At 44.6% G+C, this 20,955-nt stretch overlaps 1 protein-coding gene across 4 annotated transcripts in view; it reads right to left on the bottom strand.

Moving 5' to 3' along the window:
* The window catches only part of SOCS7 (suppressor of cytokine signaling 7), a 57,175-nt gene that overhangs the window by 17,172 nt on the left and 19,048 nt on the right, over positions 1-20,955 (bottom strand). For 3 of the 4 annotated variants that reach the window (XM_009190457.3, XM_021929136.2, XM_021929137.2), the window contains one exon: positions 12,159-12,287. In XM_009190457.3, the coding sequence (XP_009188721.4) occupies positions 12,159-12,287 (129 nt within the window). Of the gene's footprint in view, positions 1-11,843; positions 11,988-12,158; positions 12,288-20,955 lie in introns of all 4 variants that reach the window. The other variant, XR_002518131.2, reaches the window with a different exon arrangement.

The following is a 20,955-nucleotide window of genomic DNA, read 5'->3' as shown; positions in this document are numbered from 1 at the left end:
AAATATTGTATGATTCCATTTATGTGAAATGTACCAAATAGTCAAATCCATAGAAACGGAAAACAGATCAGTGGTTGGTAGGGGCCAGGAGGTAGAGGGAATAGGGAGTAACTGCTAATAGTCTGAGGTTTTCATTTTGGTGTGATGAAAACATTCTACAATTGATTGTGGTGATTGTTGTACAACTCTGTGAATATACTAAAAACCACTGAATTGCACAGTATTTTTTCTCTTTCTTGAGACACAGTCTTGTTCTGTTGCCCAGGATGAAGTGCAGTGGTGTGTTCTCAGCTCACTGCAACCTCTGCCTCCTGGGTTCAAGCAATTCTCCTGCATTGGCCTCCTGAGTAGCTGGAACTGGGAATGCAGGTGCTCACCACCGCTCCTAGCTAATTTATGTTTTTTTTTTTTTTTTTATCAAGATGGGGTTTCGTGCCATGTTGCCCAGGCTGGACTTGAACCCTTAGGCTCAAGCAATCTACCTTCCTTGGCTTTGAATGACACATTTTAGATGGGTGAATTGCATGTTATGTGAATTATATCTCAATAAAATTGTTAGATAAAAGCAAGGAAGGAAGGGAGGGAAAGAGGGAAAAAGAAATACCCCAACATGAAGAGCCTTCTGCTGGCCAAAGGTGAGACAATACGAGCTTCAATAATTGTAACTGTAATGAATTAAAAGCCAGTAAGTGGGCCAGGCACAGTGGTTCACACCTATGCCTATAATCCTAGCACTGTGGGAGGCCGAGGCAGCTGGATCACCTGAGATCAGAAGTTCAAGACCAGCCTGGCCAACATAGCGAAACCCCATCTCTACTAAAAATACAAAAAAATTAGCCAGGCGTGGTGGCACGTGCCTGTAATCTCAGCTACATGGGAGGCTGGGGCAGGAGAATCACTCGAACCCGGGAGTTGGAGGTTGCAGTGAGCCGAGATCGTGCCACTGCACTCTAGCCTGGGTGACAGAGCGAGACTCTGTCTCAAAAAAAAAAAAAAAGAAAGAAAGCCATTACGTATGTTTAATTCCATGAATTTTATATATATTTATATAAAATATATATATACATATTTTTGAGACACAGTGTCTCTCTGTCACCCAGGCTAGAGTACAGTGGTGCGATCTCAGCTCACTGCAACCTCTGACTCCTGAGTTCAAGCGATTCTTCTGCCCCTGCCTCCCAAGCAGCTGGGATTACAGGCACATGCCACCATGCCCAGCTAATTTTTTATATTTTTAGTAGAGACAAGGTTTTGCCATATTGGCCAGGCTGGTCTCCAACTCCTGACCTCAGGTGATCCAACTGCCTTGGCCTCCCAAAGTCTTGGATTACAGGCGTGAGTCACTGCACCTGGCTGAATTAATCACATATATATATATATGATAAAAAATATAGGCCGGGCGCGGTGGCTCAAGCCTGTAATCCCAGCACTTTGGGAGGCCGAGGCTGGGTCGGATGCACGAGGTCAGGAGATGCAGAGACATGATCCTCGGCTAACACGGTGCAAACTCTGCCTCCCGGGTTCACGCCATTCTCCCGCCTCGGCCTCCCGAGTAGCTGGGACAACAGGCGCCCGCCACCAGGTCCAGCTAATTTTTTGTATTTTTAGTAAAGACTGGGTTTCATCGTGTTAGCCAGGATAGTCTCAATCTCCTGACCTCATGATCCACCCGCCTCAGCCTCCCAAAGGGCTGGGATTACAGGCGTGAGCCACCGCGCCCGGCCATTAATTATAATTTTTAAATGATCACCTTCAAAGGATGATACGGAACCAATTCATTATCTTGAAAATTAGTAAATAAAGAAAAAGAATCAAGCATTTATCCTGCTTTTTCTATATGAATTTGGTAAAAGTTGAGGAGAAATGTCTCTAAAAAACTATTCCATCTAATAAATAAAAAGTGATAAAATTAGAGTATCATGATTTTGCAACTCCCAATGAACAGCTGCTAAGATCACAAAAAGAGACACAACCAGACACCATGTGTTTCCTATGGGCATGCCAAATACTGCCTATATAATCTTGCTAAAAGGATCAAGCCTCAGTTTTTTTGTTTGTTTTTGAGATACAGTCTCATTCTGTCGCCCAGGCTAGAGTGCAGTGGCATGAACATAGCTCAGTGTGGCTTTGACATCATGAACTCAAGCGATTACCCTGCCTCAGCCTCCTGGCTTTTTTTTTTTTTTTTTTTTTTGAGACACAGCCTCCCTGTTTCACCCAGGCTGGAGTGCTGTGGCGCAATCTTGGCTCATTGCAATCTCCGCCTCCTGGGTTCAGGCAATTCTCCTGCCTCAACCTTCCAAGTAGCTGGGATTACAAGTATGGGTCACCATGCCTGGCTAATTTTTATATTTTTAGTAGAGACGGGGTTTCTCCACGTTGGCCAGGCTGGTCTCAAACTCTTGACCTCAGGTGATCCACCTGCCTCGGCCTCCCAAAGTGCTGGGATTACAGGCCTGAGCCACTGCGCCTAGCCTCGGCTAATTTTTAATTTATTTTTTTGGTAAAGACAGGGTCTTACCATGTTGCCCAGGCAGGTCTTGAACTCCTGGGTTTAAGCGATCCCCCTGCCTCACCTCCCAAAGTGCTGGGATTTTAGGCATGAACTACTATTATATGTTCAGCCAAGCCTGAGTTTGAATCAGACTCCTGCTAATTTGTAAGAAATACAGAAGACAGGACAACATGCTAAACTCCAACAAGAGTATGTAATTAGTAAAATCTAGGGAAATTCTCCAGGTCAAACAGCCCAATTATTCAGTAAGTAAACTGTAAGGAAATGAAAGAAAAATCCAAGAATAAGAGATTTAAAAGATATGAATTTTTTTTTTTTTTTTTTTTTTTTTTTTTGAGACGGAGTCTCGCTCTGTCGCCCAGGCTGGAGTGCAGTGGCGGGATCTCGGCTCACTGCAAGCTCCACCTCCCGGGTTTACGCCATTCTCCTGCCTCAGCCTCCCAAGTAGCTGGGACTACAGGCGTCCGCCACCTTGCCCGGCTAGTTTTTTGTATTTTTTAGTAGAGACGGGGTTTCACCGGGTTAGCCAGCATGGTCTTGATCTCCTGACCTCGTGATCCACCCATCTCGGCCTCCCGATATGAAAATTTTTTTAAATGAGCAACATCAAACTATAGTGCTCAGGGATACACATTTGGGTGATAAAAGCATTCATGGAAAAATGAAAGGAAGTGATTATTATAAAGACAGTTGTAGAGATTAGTATGGGGAACACGGAAGGATTTCTGGAGCACCTGGAAAAGTTTTGGTTCCTTTGCCTGAGTGGTATTCATCTTATAATAATATTAAACCAGCCGGGCACTGTGGCTCACGCCTGTAATCCCAGCACTTTGGGAGGCCGAGATGGGCGGATCACGAGGTCAGGAGATTGAGACCATCCTGGCTAACACGGTGAAACCCCGTCTTTACTAAAAAATACAAAAAACTAGCTGGGCGAGGTTGGTGGGCGCCTGTAGTCCCAGCTACTCGGGAGGCTGAGGCAGGAGAATGGCGTGAACCCGGGAGGCGGAGCTTGCAGTGAGCCGAGATCGCACCACTGCACTCCAGCCTGGGCAACAAAGCGAGACTCCATCTCAAAAATAATAATAATAATAATAATAATAATAATAATATTAAACCATGCATATGATTTTTGTGGTTTTCTATTTTATTAAAAAAAAAAGAAAGAAAAGAAATTTAGATGAAGTAGTGCTGTCATGCCGCTCCCCATCCCCAGCGAATCCAAATTGGGTGAGCCTTTGGATTCAATTACCATTTTACAGAAAATTCAGAGGACAGAGAAACATATTAAACAATGTCATGGAGATGCAATAGGTAAACTCCAGACAGAACAATATTTTAAATATATAAATTGCAAGAAAAAAAGGGAAAAAGAAATGGAGGAAGAAAACCACAAATTAAAATAGAAGTGCTGCCGGGCCTGGCGGCTCACACCTGTAATCCCAGCACTTTGGGAGGCTGAGGCGGGTGGATCACAAGGTCAGCAGTTCGAGACCAGCCTGACCAACATGATGAAACCCCATCTCTACTAAAAATACAAAAAATTAGCTGGGCATGGTGGCGGGCACCTGTAATCCCAGTGACTTGGGAGGCTGAGGCAGGAGAATTGCTTGAAACCGGAAGGCGGAGATTGCAGTGAGCCAAGATTGTGCCACTGCATTCTAGCCTGGATAATAAGAGCAAAACTCCATCTCAAAAAAAAAAAAAAAAAAGAGCTGGGTGCAGTGGCTCACGCCTGTAATCCCAGCACTTTGGGAGGCTGAGGCAGATGGATCACGAAGTCAGGAGTTCAAGACCAGCCTGACCAACACGGTAAAACCCTGTCTCTACTAAAAATAAAAAAATTAAGGCCGGGCGCGGTGGCTCACGCCTGTAATCCCAGCACTTCGGGAGGCCGAGATGGGCGGATCACGAGGTCAGGAGATCGAGACCATCCTGGCTAACACGGTGAAACCCCATCTCTACTGAAAATACAAAAAAAAAATTAGCCGGGTGCGGTGGTGGGCGCCTGTAGTCCCAGCACACGGGAGGCTGAGGCAGGAGAATGGCATGAACCCGGGAGGCGGAGCTTGCAGTGAGCCAAGATCGTGCCACTGCACTCCAACCTGGGCGACAGAGCAAGACTCCGTCTCAAAAAAAAAAAAAAAAATTAGCCAGGTGGTGCGTGCCTGTAATCCCAGCTACTCAGGAGGCTGAGGCAGGAGAATCGCTTGAACCCAGGAGGTGGCTGGTTGCAGTGAGCCGAGATCGCACCACTGCACTCCAGCCAGGGTGACAGAGGGAGACTCCATCTCAAAGAAAAAAAAAAAGAACCTGGGCATGGTGGTTCATGCCTGTAATCTCAACACTTTGGAAGGCTGAGGAGGGAAGATCACTTGAGCCCAGGAGTTTATGACCAGCCTGCGCAACATAGAAACACCTTGTCTCAACAAAAAAATTGAAAAATTAGCCAACCATGGTGGCCCATGACTGTAGTCCTAGCTACTCGGGAGGCTGAGGTGGAAGGATCACTTAAGCCTGGGAGGCCAAGGCATGACTGCACTACTATACTCCAGCCTGAGTGACAGAGACCCTGTCTCAAAACAAAACAAAACAAAAGTATATTTAAAAACAAAACACTAGTATGCAATGAAGAAGTGGACAGGTATACAAACAGGGCAGGAGTGGCCATGGGCTGATGGTTGCTGGGGCTGGGTGATGGATACATAGGGTTTATTACATCATTCTGCATACCAAACAAATAAACATAAAGAAGGTAATAATCCAGGAATAAGTCTAGTTTGCAAATACACTCAAGGGAGTCTTACAGTGTTGCTGGAGGGGGTCATGCAGCCAGAGCAAGGAGGGGAGCCCAATCAGTGGCATGACCCTGTACCTATAAAATAAGGACAAACCACTTACTGGGGAGATGCCCAGAGACACTGGTCACAAATCCCCAGGAAAGGACTCCTGGCTTCCTTCTTTCACAAGCATAAGTGTAATAATCTCTTCTTAGTATGCCTAATACCTCATCAGCAAATGTTTGAGTGTTCTAATATACAAAATAATATAGAGCAGGCTGGGCGCGGTGGCTCACCCCTGTAATTCCAGCACTTTGGGAGGCCGAGGCGGGTGGATCACCTAAGGTCAGGAGTTCGAGACCAGCCTGACCAACACGGTGAAACCCCGTCTCTAAAAAATACAAAAAATTAGCCGGGCGTGATGGTGGGCGCCTGTAATTCCAGCTACTCAGGAGAATTGCTTGAACCCAGGAGGCAGAGTTTGTGGTGAGCCGAGATTGCGCCACTGCACTCCAGCCTGGGCACTACAAAGCAAGACTCTGTCTCAAAATAATATAGAGCAAAGGAAAGACAGTTCTTGCTCTGGATGACCTGGCAATCAGATAGGTAAGATAAAATAACGACAAAGGGCATCTCAAAGGATATCACAAGGATATCTGAGGGGCCACCCAGAGTATCATTCAACACATATATCTTGAGTACCACCTTTATAGGGCCAGGAGAACACCAGAGATACCACCTTAAACACTTCCTATGCACCTACATCTTAGAGACCACTGAGAAAAGTAACATCTGTTGAGTGCTTACTCTGTGTCAGGCATTGTCTTAAATATTTTACATGAGTTAATTCTTGCATTCCTCTAAACAACCCTATAAGTTATGTACTATAATCATCCCCATTTTACTGTTGAGGAAACTGAGGCAAGAGAGGTTCAGTTCATGCCTAAGATCACAGAGCTAATAACTGGCAGGACCTGGGGTAGCACTCGGTGCTCTGGATCCAGAACCTGTACTTTTTAACCACTATGGTATATAGCAATGGTTCCCAACTGGGTATGATTTTGGCCCCCAGGGACATATGGAGACATAATGTGATTGTCACAGCTTTGGGGGGGCGGGTGAGTGCTCCTGGTATTTAGTGGGCAAAAGTTAGGGCTTCCTCTAATACACAGGACAGACCCCACAACAAAAAACTGTCCAGCCTAAAATGTCAATAATGCTGAGCTGAGAAACTCTGATAAACAGGGAAGACATGTCACTGAACAAGTAATTATAAACTTAACAAGAGTTACAAAAGAGGAAGTAACCAATTTCCTTAAAAAGCTGTCCAATTCGGCCTGGTGTGGTGGCTCACGCCTGTAATCCCAGCACTTTGGGAGACCAAGGCAGGCGGACTATGAGGTCAAGAGTTCAAGACCAGCCTGGCCAACATGGTGAAACCCCGTCTCTACTAAAAATACAAAAATTAGCTGGGCATGGTGGCAGGTGCCTATACCATCCGAGTACGGGAGGCTGAGGAAGGAGAAACGTTTGAACTTGGGAGGTGGAGGAGGTTGCAGTGAGCCGAGATCATGCCACTACACTCCAGCCTGGGTGACTGGGGGAGACTCCATCTCAAAACAAACAAAAAAGATCTGTCCAACTCAAAGCGTGTTTTTTTTTGTTTTTGTTTTTGTTTAAGATAGGGTCTCACTCTGTCACTTAGGCTGGAGTGCCGTGGCGCAATCACAGCTCACTGCAGCCTTGACCTACCAGGCCTAAAAGATCCTCCCACCTCAGCCTCCCAAGCAGCTGGGACCAAAGGCGCATACCACCACGTGTGGCTAGGTGTTTTTGTTTTGTTTTGTTTTTGTAGAGATGAGGTCTCTCTTTATTATCCAGGCTAGTCTAGAACTCCTGGGCTCAAACAATCCTTCTACCTCTACCTCCCACAAGTGCTGGGATTACAGATGTGAGCCACCAAGTCTGATCAAAGTATGATTTTTTAAAGACATTTTTTGTTCATGAACTTTACAGATGAAGATTCTCTCAATTAAAAAGGGTATGTTTGCTTTTAGCCTGGCTCTAATAGGATCAGAGGTTTTGTGTGAAATCAGTCACACTCTCACTGCTCTCTGGTGTTAGGGGTTTAGTTTTTTTTGTTTTTGTTTTTGTTTTGAGATAGTCTCTGGAGTGCAGAGACTTGGCTCACTGCAACCTCCACCTCCCAGGTTCAAGCAATTCTCCTGGCCTTAGCCTCCTGAGTAGCTGGGATTACAGGCGCCTGCCACCACGCCCAGCTAACTTTTGTATTTTTAGTAGACACGGGGTTTCACCATATTGGCCAGGCTGGTCTCAAACTCCTGACCTCGTGATCCAGCCACCTCGGCCTCCCAAAGTGCTGGGACTACAGGTGTGAGCCACTGCGCCCAGCAGGGGTTTAGTTTATAATTGTGAAATGGATGAGGCCAGACTGAGATGTAATCAGTGACCTCAGATCTGCTGGGACCAGGATTCAGTATTACAATAACCCCAAACTTCAAATTAAAAAAAAATTATATATATATTTACATTAAAAAAAAAAAAAAACAATGAGAAAGGATAAGGTCAAACCAAACTCAGGCACCATTATTTTACCAAGGGTTCTTCCCCCAGATGCTAATTATTCAATTTATTCTATTCTACTTAATTTATCTCTGTTCCTTATTTGTCACCACTCAGAACCTTCCCATTAGTCCTAGCTTTGCAACTCCTGTGATCCCTGGTATCCCTTTGACACCAGTCTTTTTTTTTTTTTGAAATGGAGTCTCACTCCATAGCCCAAGCTGGAGTGCAGTGGCATGATCTTGGCTCACTGCAACCTCCAATTCCGGGGCTCAAGCAATTCTCATGTCTCAGCCTCCCAAGTAGCTAGGACTACAGGTGTGTGCCACCATGCCCAGCTAATTTTTTGTATTTTAGTAGAGATGGGATTTCACCATATTGCCCAGGGTGGTCTTGAACTCCTGAGCTCAGGCGATCTGCCCACCTTGGCCTCCCAAAGTGCTGGGATTACAGGCATGAGGCACCATGCCCAGCCTGACACCAGTCTCAACACCTTCCTACTGCATCCAGCTCTGGGAACTGAGCCAGAAAAACCTGAGATCGCATCCTAGCTCTGCAACTCACTGGACCTCAGTTTCTTTTGCTTTTCCAAAAAGAAAAAAAAAAAAGGAGACTGTACTATCCCCTCAAAGGATAACACTTGGTTAAATGGAATAACACCTGGCTCCTTGTAGGTGTTCAGTTTTCATCATTCCAAAGTTTGAACACACAGGATCCTTTCTGAATCGATCAAGTTAAAATCCTTGACGCAGACTAACAGAGCTCAACCTAAATGCTAATACCTACCTCCTTCTTCACCCCAATCCTCTCCTCTAATAAAGTCAAGCTTATATAATGCCTTCCCCTTTATGATAAGCAAAAGAGGGCAGCAAACAGTGGTAAAGGCTTTGTCTTCTTTGGCCCTATCCTTCAAAGTGAGGTCACTTAGGGTTGAGAGGCAACAACTCTGCTTTGCCCTCTCAACTTGATTACAATTTTAAGTCTACACAGATCTTTAACTGGAGCATTTGCACCCTCCTGCCCCCAATAAACATGGTTCTACCTTCTTCAGGTAGTTTCCATAAATGCCAGCAAACTTTCAATCTGATTACTACTACCTCTTCCAATAACAGACTGGTGGGAAATAAAGCCAAGGATTTGTAGTCGGGCCCAGGTTTGAATTCTGGCTTCAGCACTGATCAACTGAGTTAACTTTAGAGTACATAATCTAACTTTTGAGCCTCAGCCTCAGTTTCCTCACTGGCAAAATGAAGTCTTATGTATTATTTTATTTTTAAATTTATTTTATTTTATTTTTTTGGAGACAGAGTCTCCCTCTGTTGCCCAGGCTGAAATGCAATGGTGCAATCGTGGCTCACTGCAACCTCCACCTCCTAGGTTCAAGTGATTCTCCTGCTTCAGCCTGCTAAGTAGCTGGGACTACAGGCACCCGCCACCACGCCTGGCTAATTTTTGTATTTTTAGTAGAGGTGAGGTTTCACCATGTTGGACACATTATTATTATTATTATTATTATTATTATTATTATTATTTTTGAGACAGAGTCTTGCTTGGGGGCCCAGGCTAGAGTGTAGTAGCACAATCTCAGCTCACTGCAATCAGCCTCCTGGGTTTTAAGCGATTCTCCTGCCTCAGCTGCTGGAGTAGCTAGGATTACAGGCGTGTGCCACCACGCCCGGCAAATTTTGTATTTTTAGTAGAGGCAAGGTTTCACCATGTGGGTCAGGCTGGTCTCGAACTCCTGACCTGAGGTGATCCACCCACCTTGGACTCCCAAAGTGCTGGGATTACAGGCGTGAGCCACCGCGCCAGGCCATATTATTTTTATAGATTGATCTGTATTACCTAACTTTGAGGTTGTTGTAAAAATGTCAATATCTTTAAATAAAGAACCTGGCCAGTACCTGGCATCTAACAGGCACTCAATATTAACAGTGGCAAACACTATACACTCTAGCCCTTAATACAATGCTAAGAATCTTGGTTAAAATATCTGCAGACAGGGTACATTTGTAGAATGAAATAAGCTGCATCTGAGGAGTCCAATATTCCACGAAGTTTCTCAATATTCTACCAGTAGAGTGATGCTCCAGAGTCCAGAATACTCTCTGAGATTTTCCAGACTTGCCCACAGGCAGAGCTGACTACCCTAATCTTGCTGGTCACCGCCACAAGCTTTATACTGACTTGAACATGTGCTCTCACCTTTGTCTTCCTTCCTGTCCCCTCTGTGAGACTATGACTTCTCTGAAGGCAGAAATGTAGCTTATTTTTTATAATAAATTGCAAAACAAATGTTTGTTAAATAAAACCCCCCCCAAAAGCCAAAAACTTTAAAAACTGCTAAGCAGAGTCAACTCTTATATGGAAGGAATCTAACTTTTCCCTTTAAGCAAGTCAACTGCACAAGACCCAACTGTGTTGACAGCACTGAGGCAAAACTAAATGAAGTGAGAATTAATACAGTTCACACCCTGTCATGCCTGATTTAAATCACCAAGATTACAAGAAACATTCCTGTCACCTGGCTCAATCCTGTTCCTAGTCTTCCGCCTGAGGCTCCCCTGAGCTCCTACAGTTTAGACCAATTTCTTGGCATTCTGTTTAAGAATCTTAATTTGATTCAATGGTAAAGCATGAAGTTCTCATTTTAAATTGTTTATTTTTTTGTTTTGTTTTTTTTTTTTTGAAAGAGTCTGGGCTCTGTCACCCAGGCTGGAGTGCAATGGCGCAATCTCAGCTCACTGCAACCTCTGCTTTCCCAGGTTCAAGCAATTCTCCCTCTTCAGCCTCCCGAGTAGCTGGGATTACAGGCACCCACCACCACGCCTGGCTAATTTTTGTATTTTTAGTAGAAACGGGGTTTCACCATGTTGGCCAGGCTGTCTCGAACTCCTGACCTCAGGTGATCTGCCCTCCTCAGCCTCCCAAAGTGCTGAGATTACAGGTGTGAGCTACCACCCCATGCCTTTTCTTTTTGAGACAGGGTCTCACTGTGTCACCCAGGCTGGAGTGCAGTGGCTTAATCTTGGCTCATTGGAGCCTCTGCCTCCCAGGCTCAAGTGATCCTCCCACCTCAGCCTCCCAAGTAGCTGGGACTACAGATGCCCGGCATCACACCCAGCTAACTTTTGTGTATTTTGTAGAGATATGGTTTCACCATGTTGCCCAGCCTGGTCTTGAACCCCTGGACTTGAGCAATCTGCCCGTCTCAGCCTCCCAAAGTACTGGGATTATTACAGTGTGAGCCACCATGCCTGGCTTAAGTTGTTTGTGTCTTACAAGTTCCTCATATTAATGTCCTTGTCATTTTGTCTTACCAACACTATAAAGGCAGATTGCTCCAAAGAATCCCCTCTTGCCCTCCACAAACTATACAGACACCTCCCTAACTTAGTGTGCAGGAAGACTATACAATCACACCAGCAAGAATAGCAACTGCCCAGTGCTCCCAAATGGAGAGAGGTCTTGTATTCATCAATGGTAGGGACGGCAAGATACAAAACAAAGAATTTACTGTTCAGCAGCAAGTTTAGTACAACATGGGCAAACCCACAGCAGATACTTCCTAACAGAGCGCAATGTGCAACTGGATTTGGCCCTTGTTTTTTCTTTTTTTGGGGGAGACAGGGTTTTGTTCTATCACCCAGACTAGAGTGCAGTGGCACGATCACGGCTCAGTGCAGCCTTGACCTCTTGGGCTCAAGCGATCCTCCCATCTCAGCCTCCTAACTAGCTGGAACTACAGGCATGTACCACTATGTCTGGCTAATTTTTTAAAGAGATGGGGGTCTCAAATTCCTGGGCTCAAGCAATCCTCCCACGTTGGCCTCTCAAAGTGCTGGGATTACAGGCATGAGCCACCATGCCTAGCCAGACTGAGCCCTCCTGACACTCGCGCTGCCTTCCTGGTAAACATTCTCTTACCTTTCCCATTCCTATGGGTAGGACCTGAGAGCTCTCACCTTTCTCCTTCACTTATAAATGTTGACATGCCTAGATCAGGGACACCTCCAAATGTCAAATGTTCACATGATGCCTGGACATCAGAGGTGGAAGCAGTTTTCTCATTCACGTGGTCAGAGAAGCAAAGATTCTTCCTCAGTATGCTGAGAGATTAACGTACAAAGGCAGGGGATTAACCACAGGACCAGGAGTGGTAGCTACAACAGCCAGGGGAAAGAAGCTTAACCATGGCCTTTTGTGGGGGTGGTGTTTTTTGACACTAAACTGGATCATACCGAAGTTAAGTTAAATAATTAACAGAAATACAGCCTTACCTGGAACCCTGGATCTTAAGAAATACAGAAACTTTCCATTCTTGGAGTGCATAATGGCTCTCTTAATAAACTCTACAACAGATTGACAGCGGTCCTCAAACTTAGGATGACACCACAGGCTGAAGGTTCCTGCCATGGAAAATTAAGAAGTAAAAATTTTAAAACTTACTTTAGAAGATAGGAGAGGCTGGTTTGAATATTTTAACAATGATTCTCACTTTTGGGAGGGCAGTTTGGGGGCAAGCTGGCTCAAAAGTCTCTGAAGCTACCTGTTCCTGCTTATCTCACAGTTAACTGTAAAAAGATGTTGCCTTTTGTAAGACATAAATTAGATCTTACAAAGTTTTTGTTAAGTAAATACAAGTTAAGTACTCCTTATCCAAAATGCTTGAGACCAGAAGTGTTTCAGATTTTGGATTTTTTTCAGATTTTGGAATATTTGCATTATACTTACCCATTGAACATCCCTAATCCAAAACTCTGAAATCCAAAGTGCTCCAGTGAGCATTTCCTTTGAGCATCATGTCAGTGTGCAAAAAGTTTCAGATTTTTAAGCATTTTGGACTTCAGTTTAGGGATACTCAACCTTTAATAATTTCAAATCAGAAAAAAAGATATGAAATTTTTCATCAAGTATGAACATTAATCTTTAAATCACAGACTTCCTCTCTCTATATATATGTATTTATGTATATTAAGTATAGGTACAGTCATGCATTACTTAATGAGAGGAATATGTTCAGAGAAATGCATCATTAGGCAAACATCAGAGTGTACTTATCCAAACCTAGATGGTATAGCCTACTACACACCTAGGCTATGTGGTAGAGCCTACTGCTCCTAGGCTACAGACCTGAATAGCATGTTACTGTGCTGAATACTGGAGGCAACTCTAACACAATGGTAAGTATATGAATACTTAAACATATTTATGTTTAAATATGTATCTAAACATATTTAAACATAGAAAAAGTACAGTAAAAATACAGTAATATAATCTTATGGAACCACCGTCATATATGTAGTCTATCATTGACCAAAATGTTGCTAAACAGTGTATGACTGTGTGTGTGTGTACACATATAAGCAGGTCTTTGAATAACATTTTGTTCAGTGTTGTTTCCTTATAACTTTTTTTTTTTTTTTTTTTTTAGACAGGATCTTGCTCTGTCACCCAGGCTGGAGTGCACTGGAGTGATCTTGGCTCACTGCAACCTCCACTTCCTGGGTTCAAGTGATTCTCCTGCCTCAGACTCCTGAGTAGCTGGGATTACAGGCACCTGCCACCACGCCTGGCTAATTTTTGTATTTTTAGTAGAGACGGGGTTTCGTCACATTGGTCAGGCTGGTCTCGAACTCCTGACCTCAAGTGATCCACCTGCCTCGGCCTCCCAAAGTGCTGGGATTACAGGTGTAAGGCACCATGCTTGTTCCCTTATAATGTTGGTAAGAAACAAAAATTGGCCGGGCGTGGTGGCTCAAGCCTGTAATCCTAGCACTTTGGGAGGCCGAGACGGGCGGATCACAAGGTCAGGAGATCGAGACCATCCTGGCTAACACGGCGAAACCCCGTCTCTACTAAAAACACAAAAAATTAGCCGGGCGAGGTGGCGGCGCCTGTGGTCCCAGCTACTCGGGAGGCTGAGGCAGGAGAATGGCGGGAACCCGGGAGGCGGAGCTTGCAGTGAGCTGAGATCTGGCCACTGCACTCCAGCCTGGGCGACAGAGCGAGACTCCGAAAAAAAAAAAAAAAAAAAAAAAGAAACAAAAATTGATTTCTGGCCAGGACCACTGTCTGTGTGGAGTTGGCACATCTGCATGGGTTTTCTCTGGGTATGCTGGTTTCCTTCCATATCCCAGAGATGTGTGTGTAAGGTGAAATGGCATGCTAAGCTGTGCCAGTCTGAGTGAGTGTGGGTGTGTGGGTATACACCTCCCGATGGAATGGTGTCCTGTCCAGAGTTGTTCTGCCTTGCATCCTGAACTGCCATGATAGGCTCCGGCCACTTGTGATCCTGAGCTGGAATACTTGGGTAAATGATTATCTAATTTGTTTTCATTAATCTTTCTTACATGTGTGTATAGTTTACATATATTTCACTGTTTAATATTAGAAGTGTTTTGGTCTTTTTTTTTTTTTTGAGATGGAGTCTAGCCCTGTCACCCAGGCTGGAGTACAGTGGCGAGATCTCAGCTCACTGCAAGCTCCGCCTCCCGGGTTCACGCCAATTCTCCTGCCTCAGCCTCCTGAGTAGCTGGGACTACAGGCGCCCACCACCACGCCTGGCCAATTTTTTGTATTTTTAGTAGAGACGGGGTTTCACCATGTTAGCCAGAATGGTCTTGATCTCTTGACCTTGTGATCCGCCTACCTCAGCCTCCCAAAGTGCTGGGATTACAGGCGTGAGCCACTGTGTCCAGCTGTGTTTTGGTCTTTATGTAGAAGTTTGGTCTTTATTTCAGCCTGACCAACATGGAGAAACCCCATCTCTACTAAAAATACAAAATTAGCCGAGCGTCGTGGTGCATGCCTGTAATCCCAGCTACTCGGGAGGCTGAGGCAGGAGAACTGTTTGAACCCAGGAGGCAGAGGTTTCAGTAAGCCAAGACTACACCATTGCACTCCAGCCTGGGCAATAAGAGCGAAACTTCATCTTAAAAAAAAAAAAATTGGTTTTGTTATGCGTCATTTTGCTTAAAGTCAGTTTCTAAGAACCTATTAATGACCTTTAAGTGAGGACTGACTGACTTATGTACGTACACTGACCCTTGAATAATGACGGGGGGGGCATGAACCCAATCCCAATGGCCCAACATCCTCCTCAACCCCACCAAAATCAAAAATCCACATATAACTTTTGACTCCCCAAAAACTTTACTAACAACCTACTGTTGACTGAAAACCTTACCAATAATATAAACAGTTGATTAACATATGTTTTGTATGTGACATGTATTATATACCATATTCTTACAATTAAGCTAGAAAAAGGAATACTATTAAGAAAATAAGAAAATATATTTACTATTGATTAAATGGAAGTGGATCATCATAAAGTGATCATAAAGTGGATCATCATAAAGGTCTTCATCCTCATTGTCTTCAAACCAAATAGACTGAGGAGGAAGAGGAAGAGGAGTGTGTCTCAGGGTTGGCAGAGGTAGAGAAGGTGGAAGGGGAGGCAGGAGAGGAAGGCACACATAGTATAAATTTACAGAAATGTTATAATTTGTCTAACTTTTTTTGCTTTTTCTATTTTTTAGAAACAGGGTCTCAGGCCGGGCGCGGTGGCTCAAGCCTGTAATCCCAGCACTTTGGGAGGCCGAGGCGGGTGGATCACGAGGTCAGGAGATCGAGACCATCCTGGCTAACATGGTGAAACCCCGTCTCTACTAAAAATACAAAGAAAAACTAGCCGGGCGTGGTGGCGGGCGCCTGTAGTCCCAGCTACTCGGAGGCTGAGGCAGGAGAATGGCGTGAACCTGGGAGGCGGAGCTTGCAGTGAGCCGAGATCGCGCCACTGCACTCCAGCCTGGGTGACACAGCGCGAGACTCCGTCTCAAAAAAAAAAAAAAAAAAAAGAAACAGGGTCTCACTCTATCACCCAGGCTGGAGTGCAGTGGTATGATCACAGCTCGCTGCATCCTCGAACTACTGGGTTTAAGTGATCCTCCTGGCCTAGCCTCCTGCATAGCTGAAGCTATCAGCCCAGGCTGGTCTTGAACTCCTGGCCTCAAGTGATCCTCCTGCCTTGGCCTCCCAACTGCTGGGATTACAGGCATGAGCCTCCACACTCAGGCTTGGTTTTTCATTTCTCTAAAAATGTTTCCATATGGTACCAATTCTTCTTCCACCATTTGCTTTGGTTTTAGTGCTCATATCATCGAAGGGTCCAAGTCTAAAATAACTCAAAAGCAGTCTCAAATAACCTGAACCCTTCTGCCAGATTGCCTGACATCAATGTTTTCTGGCACTGTTTCTTCTATGTCTTCTTCCTCGTCATCTGGCACTGGCTCAGAAGAACTCATCTCTATCAAGTCATCTTCAGTTAATTCCTCTGATGTGCTGTTCTTGAATTTCTCTAAAATCCCTCTCTTGAAATCTTTCACCCCTTACCTTCTATTTTTGCCATATCTCTTTCATGATTTCCTTGATTGGCTCTGTCACAGATCCTATGAAGTCACACATAATTTCTGGACACAGTTTTCTTCAGCAGGAATTTATTGTTTTCGGCTTGATGGTTTTCACAACTTTTTCTTCTGAGACAGGGTCACACTCTGTTGCCCAGGCTGGAGTGCAGTGGCATGATCACCCGCTCACTGCAGTTTTGACCCTCCCGAGTACCTGGGACTAGAGGTATGCATGACCATGCCCAGCTTATTTTTGTATCTTTTGTGGAAATGTGGTTTCACCACATTGCCCAGGCTGGTCTCTAACTTCCAGGTTCAAGTGATCTGCCCACCTCAGCCTCCCAAAGTGCTGGGATTACAGGCATGAGCCACTGCACCTGGCCCACAATTTCTTCTATAACAACTACGGCATCTTTTTTTTTGAGATGGAGTCTCACTCTGTCGCCCAGGCTGGAACGCAGTGAAGCGATTTTGGCTCACTGTAACCTCCACCTCCCAAGTTCGAGTGATTCTCCTGCCTCAGCCTCCCAAGTAGCTGGGATTATAGGCATGCGCCACCAGGCCTGGCTAATTTTTGTATTTTTCGTAGAGACAGGGTTTCGCCACATTGGCCAGGCTGGCCTCACACTCCTGACCTCAGGTGATCCACCCACCTTGGCCTCTCAAAGTGCTGGGATTATAGGCGTTAGCCACTCCACCCGGGCAACTATGGTATCTTCAATGGAGAAATCCTTCCAGACATTCATGATGTTCTATCGGTGTCTTCTTCCACAGCACTTAAAATCCGTTGCATAGAGTACCAAGTGCAATGAGTGTGAAAGGTCCTTATCACCCATCTGATCTAGAGGCTGAATTAGAGACACTGTGTCTAGGGGCAAGCAGACCACTTTGACACCTTCAGTGTTGAACTCATGGGGTTCTGGGTGGCCAGGGGCATTGACCAATATCAAAAGAGCTTTAAGGGCAGTCCCTTACTGGCAAGGTACTTCCTGACTTCAGAGACAAAGCACTGATGAAACGAATCCAGAAAAAAAGGTTCTCATTGTGCATGCCTTCTTGCTGTACAACCAAAAGACTGTAGCTTTATAGGTAAAGGTAGTCCTGATTATTAACCCAATTGCATTTGCACAAAACGAGAGAGTTAGCCTACCCTTTCCTGCCTTAAATTCTGGTTCTTACTTCTCTTCCTTACTAATAAATATCCTTTGTGGCATTTTCTTTCCCCCAGAATAGGGCACTTTCATCTTCATTAAAAACCTGTTCAGGCAGATATCCTTTCTCCTCAGTGATTTTCCCCATGGTGTCTGGGAACCTGTCTGCTGCCTCTTGGTCAGTAGAAGCTACGCCTCCTGTTATCTTGACATTTTTCAAGTCAAATTGTCCTAAAATTATCAAACCATCCATTGCCGGAATTAAATTCTCCAGCTCTAGTTCCTTCACTTTCCTCTTGCTTTAAGTTGTCATATAATGACTTTACTTTTTCCTAAATCATATTAATCTATAGGTATGCTTTGCTTTTCTGTTTTCTTTTTTGAGACAGGCTCTTGCTCTGCCACCCAGACTGGAGTGCAGTGGAGCAATCATGGCTCACTGCAGCCTTAACCTCCTAGGCTCAAGTAATCCTCTCACTTCATCCCCATGAGTAGCCAGGACCACAGACAGGCATCACCATGCCCAGCTAATTTTTAAATATTTTAGATCTCACTATCTTGCCCAGGCTGGTCTTGAACTCCTGCCCTCAAATGATCCTCCCGACTTAGCCTCCCAAAGTGCTGGGATTACAAGCATGAGCCACTGCACCCGGCCAAGGTATCCATTTCTTATAGTAGCAATCTGGCACCCATATAAAAGCTGCATTTTCACTATGAGATTAAAAAGTATTTCATAATAAATGAAAGCAGAAACAGTGGCTTCACGAACGAATGTCTTTTCCTTTTCTTTCTTTTTTTTTTTTTTTTTTTGAGACGGAGTTTCGCTCTTGTTGCCCAGGCTGCAGTGCAATGGCATAATCTCGGCTCACCACAACCTCTGCCTCCTGGGTTCAATCGATTCTCCTGCCTCAGCCTCCTGAGTAGCTGGGATTACAGGCATGCACCACCACATCCGGCTAATTTTCTATTTTTAGTAAAGACGGGGTTTCTCCATGTTGGTTAGGCTGGTCTCGATCTCCCGACCTCATGTGATCCGCCCGCCTTGGCCTCCCAAAGTGTTAGGATTACAGGCGTGAGCCACCACACCCAGCCTTTTTTCTTTTATTACAACAGTCCTTATGCTGAATTCACTTATCTTGAAATGGTGAACCACCACAGCTGCAGACCTCAAACTATGTACAAACTGAGCAATTTTTCTTGTGATGTTCTAACTTTTCTCTGCTTCTTAGGAGAACTTCCAGCAACACTAGTGGCACTAGTGGGTCCTACAGTATTATTCAAGGTTTACTGTATTGCACTAAACACAATGAAAACTATACAAGAACCATGAGAGATCAATTTTTACTGTGATACACAATTAGCTGGAGAGAGAAACGCTCACGTGGTGATGACTAGCGTCACACAGCATTTTAAGTGGATACTTGCAACACTTGAGCTCACCACAGTAGTAACAGGGAGTTGGCTATGAAACATTACAGTAGTACATCCAGTATGTAACAGTTAATTTTATGCAGTTATGATTTAATACTGCACCTTTACATTTGTTTACATTTTCTCTCAACAGTGAATGGTGCCATGTACGGTTTGTGTGCATAAGTTTTGATAAAGTTTTAACTTTTTATAATAGATTTGTATTTATTTCATGGTAGCAAATGTTAAAATAGACTAGTATCCACATATATTTTATTCATTCATAACATACCTTTTTAACTTTTTTGATATTTCTAGGCTAGTTTATCTGTAAGATTTTACAAACTGTCACAAATCTCCTAAATATTTTCCAATGTATTTATTTTTTTAAATCCATATATAAACAGACTTGCACAGTTCAAACCCAGGTTGTTCAAGGGTCAACTGCATATACTTCTTAGAGACCATATGGAATAGTCGAGGAAAGACAGGAACAGCAGTTTTGTGGGTCTCATTCATTCATGTGTGTGTTGAGTGCAAAAAATAAAAATCTAAGTCTTTCCTTCTTTAACTGTAAAACCCCATGCCAACATATTACAAAGATCCCACCTCAAACTTTAAAATCCCAAATGGAAAAGGGAATCTGAACTCCTATGACTTAAAAAAATAAAACAACAAAAAACTCAAAAAAATGAAGCACCAGATTCCAAAGGAATCACCCACAAAAAAAAAAAAAAAGAAAAAGAAAGGGCCAGGCGCATTGGCTTATACCTGTAATCTCAGCACTTTGGGAGGCAGAGGTGGGCAGATAGCTTGAGCGCAGGAGTTCAAGACCAACCTGGACAACAGAAAAATCCCTGTCCTGGCCAGGCACGGTGGCTCACGCCAGTAATCCCAACACTTTGGGAGGCTATAGGTGGGCAGATCACCTGAGGTCAGGAGTTCGAGGTCAACCTGGCCAACATGGTGAAACTCCGTCTCTACTAAAAATACAAAAATTAGCCAGGCGTGGTGGCATGCGCCCAGGAGCTACTCAGGAGGCGGAGGCAGGAGAATCGCCTGAACCCAGGACGCAGAGGTTGCAGTGAGCCGAGATTGTGCCACTGTACTCCCCTGGGCAAGAGAGCGAGACTGCCTCAAAAAAAAGAAAAAAAAAAAATTAGTTGGGCATGGTGGCACCCATCTGTAATCCCAACTACTCAGGAGACTGAGGCAGGAGGATCGCTTGAACTCAGGAGGTGGAGATTGCAGTGAGCCGAGATCGTGGCACTGCACTCCAGCCTGGGCACAGAGCCAGACCCTCTCTTTAAAAAACAAAACAAAAACAAAACAAAACAAAACACAAAAAAGGGATAGTAATCAGTCAAGAGAACTGCAGATTTGAGTCTCTCTACCTACTCTTATAGTATAACTTTAAAAAGACAAAGACAAATGCTCCACTGCAAACCGGTAACTGAAAGGCCCATAGGTTTCCATTAAAAATTCCAGTTATAGGCCGGGCACGGTGGCCCAAGCCTGTAATCCCAGCACTTTGGGAGGCCGAGACGGGCGGATCACAAGGTCAGGAGATGGAGACCATCCTGGCTAACACAGTGAAACCCCGTCTCTACTAAAAAATGCGAAAAAACTAGCCGGGTGGGTTGGCGGGCGCCTGTAGTCCCAGCTACTCGGGAGGCTGAGGTAGGAGAATGGCGTAAACCTGGGAGGCGGAGCTTGCAATGAGCTGAGATCCGGCCACTGCACCCCAGCCTGGGCTACAGAGCAAGACTCCATCTCAAAAAAAAAAAAAAAAAAAAAAAAAATTCCAGTTATAGGCCAGGCACTGTGGCTTATGTCTATAATCCCAGCTCTTTGGGAGGCCAAGGCAGTAGAATTGCTCCAGTCCAGGAGTTCAAGACCAGCCTGGGCAACACAGTGAGACGGTGTCTCTACTAAAAAAATATTATTTTTTAATTAGCTGGGCATGATGATGCATACCTCTAGTCCCACCTACTAGCAAGGTTGAGATAGGAGGATCACTTGAACCTGGGAGGTTGAGGCTACGATAAGGAGTGATCTCACCACTACACTCCAACTTCCAACTTGGGCAGCAGGGTGAGACCCCG

This window comes from Papio anubis, chromosome 17 (assembly GCF_008728515.1).
Source record: "Papio anubis isolate 15944 chromosome 17, Panubis1.0, whole genome shotgun sequence".
Taxonomy (NCBI): Eukaryota; Metazoa; Chordata; class Mammalia; order Primates; family Cercopithecidae; genus Papio; species Papio anubis.
The sequence above is the reverse complement of the archived record's forward strand: the minus strand, read 5'-3'. Positions and strand labels throughout refer to the sequence as shown.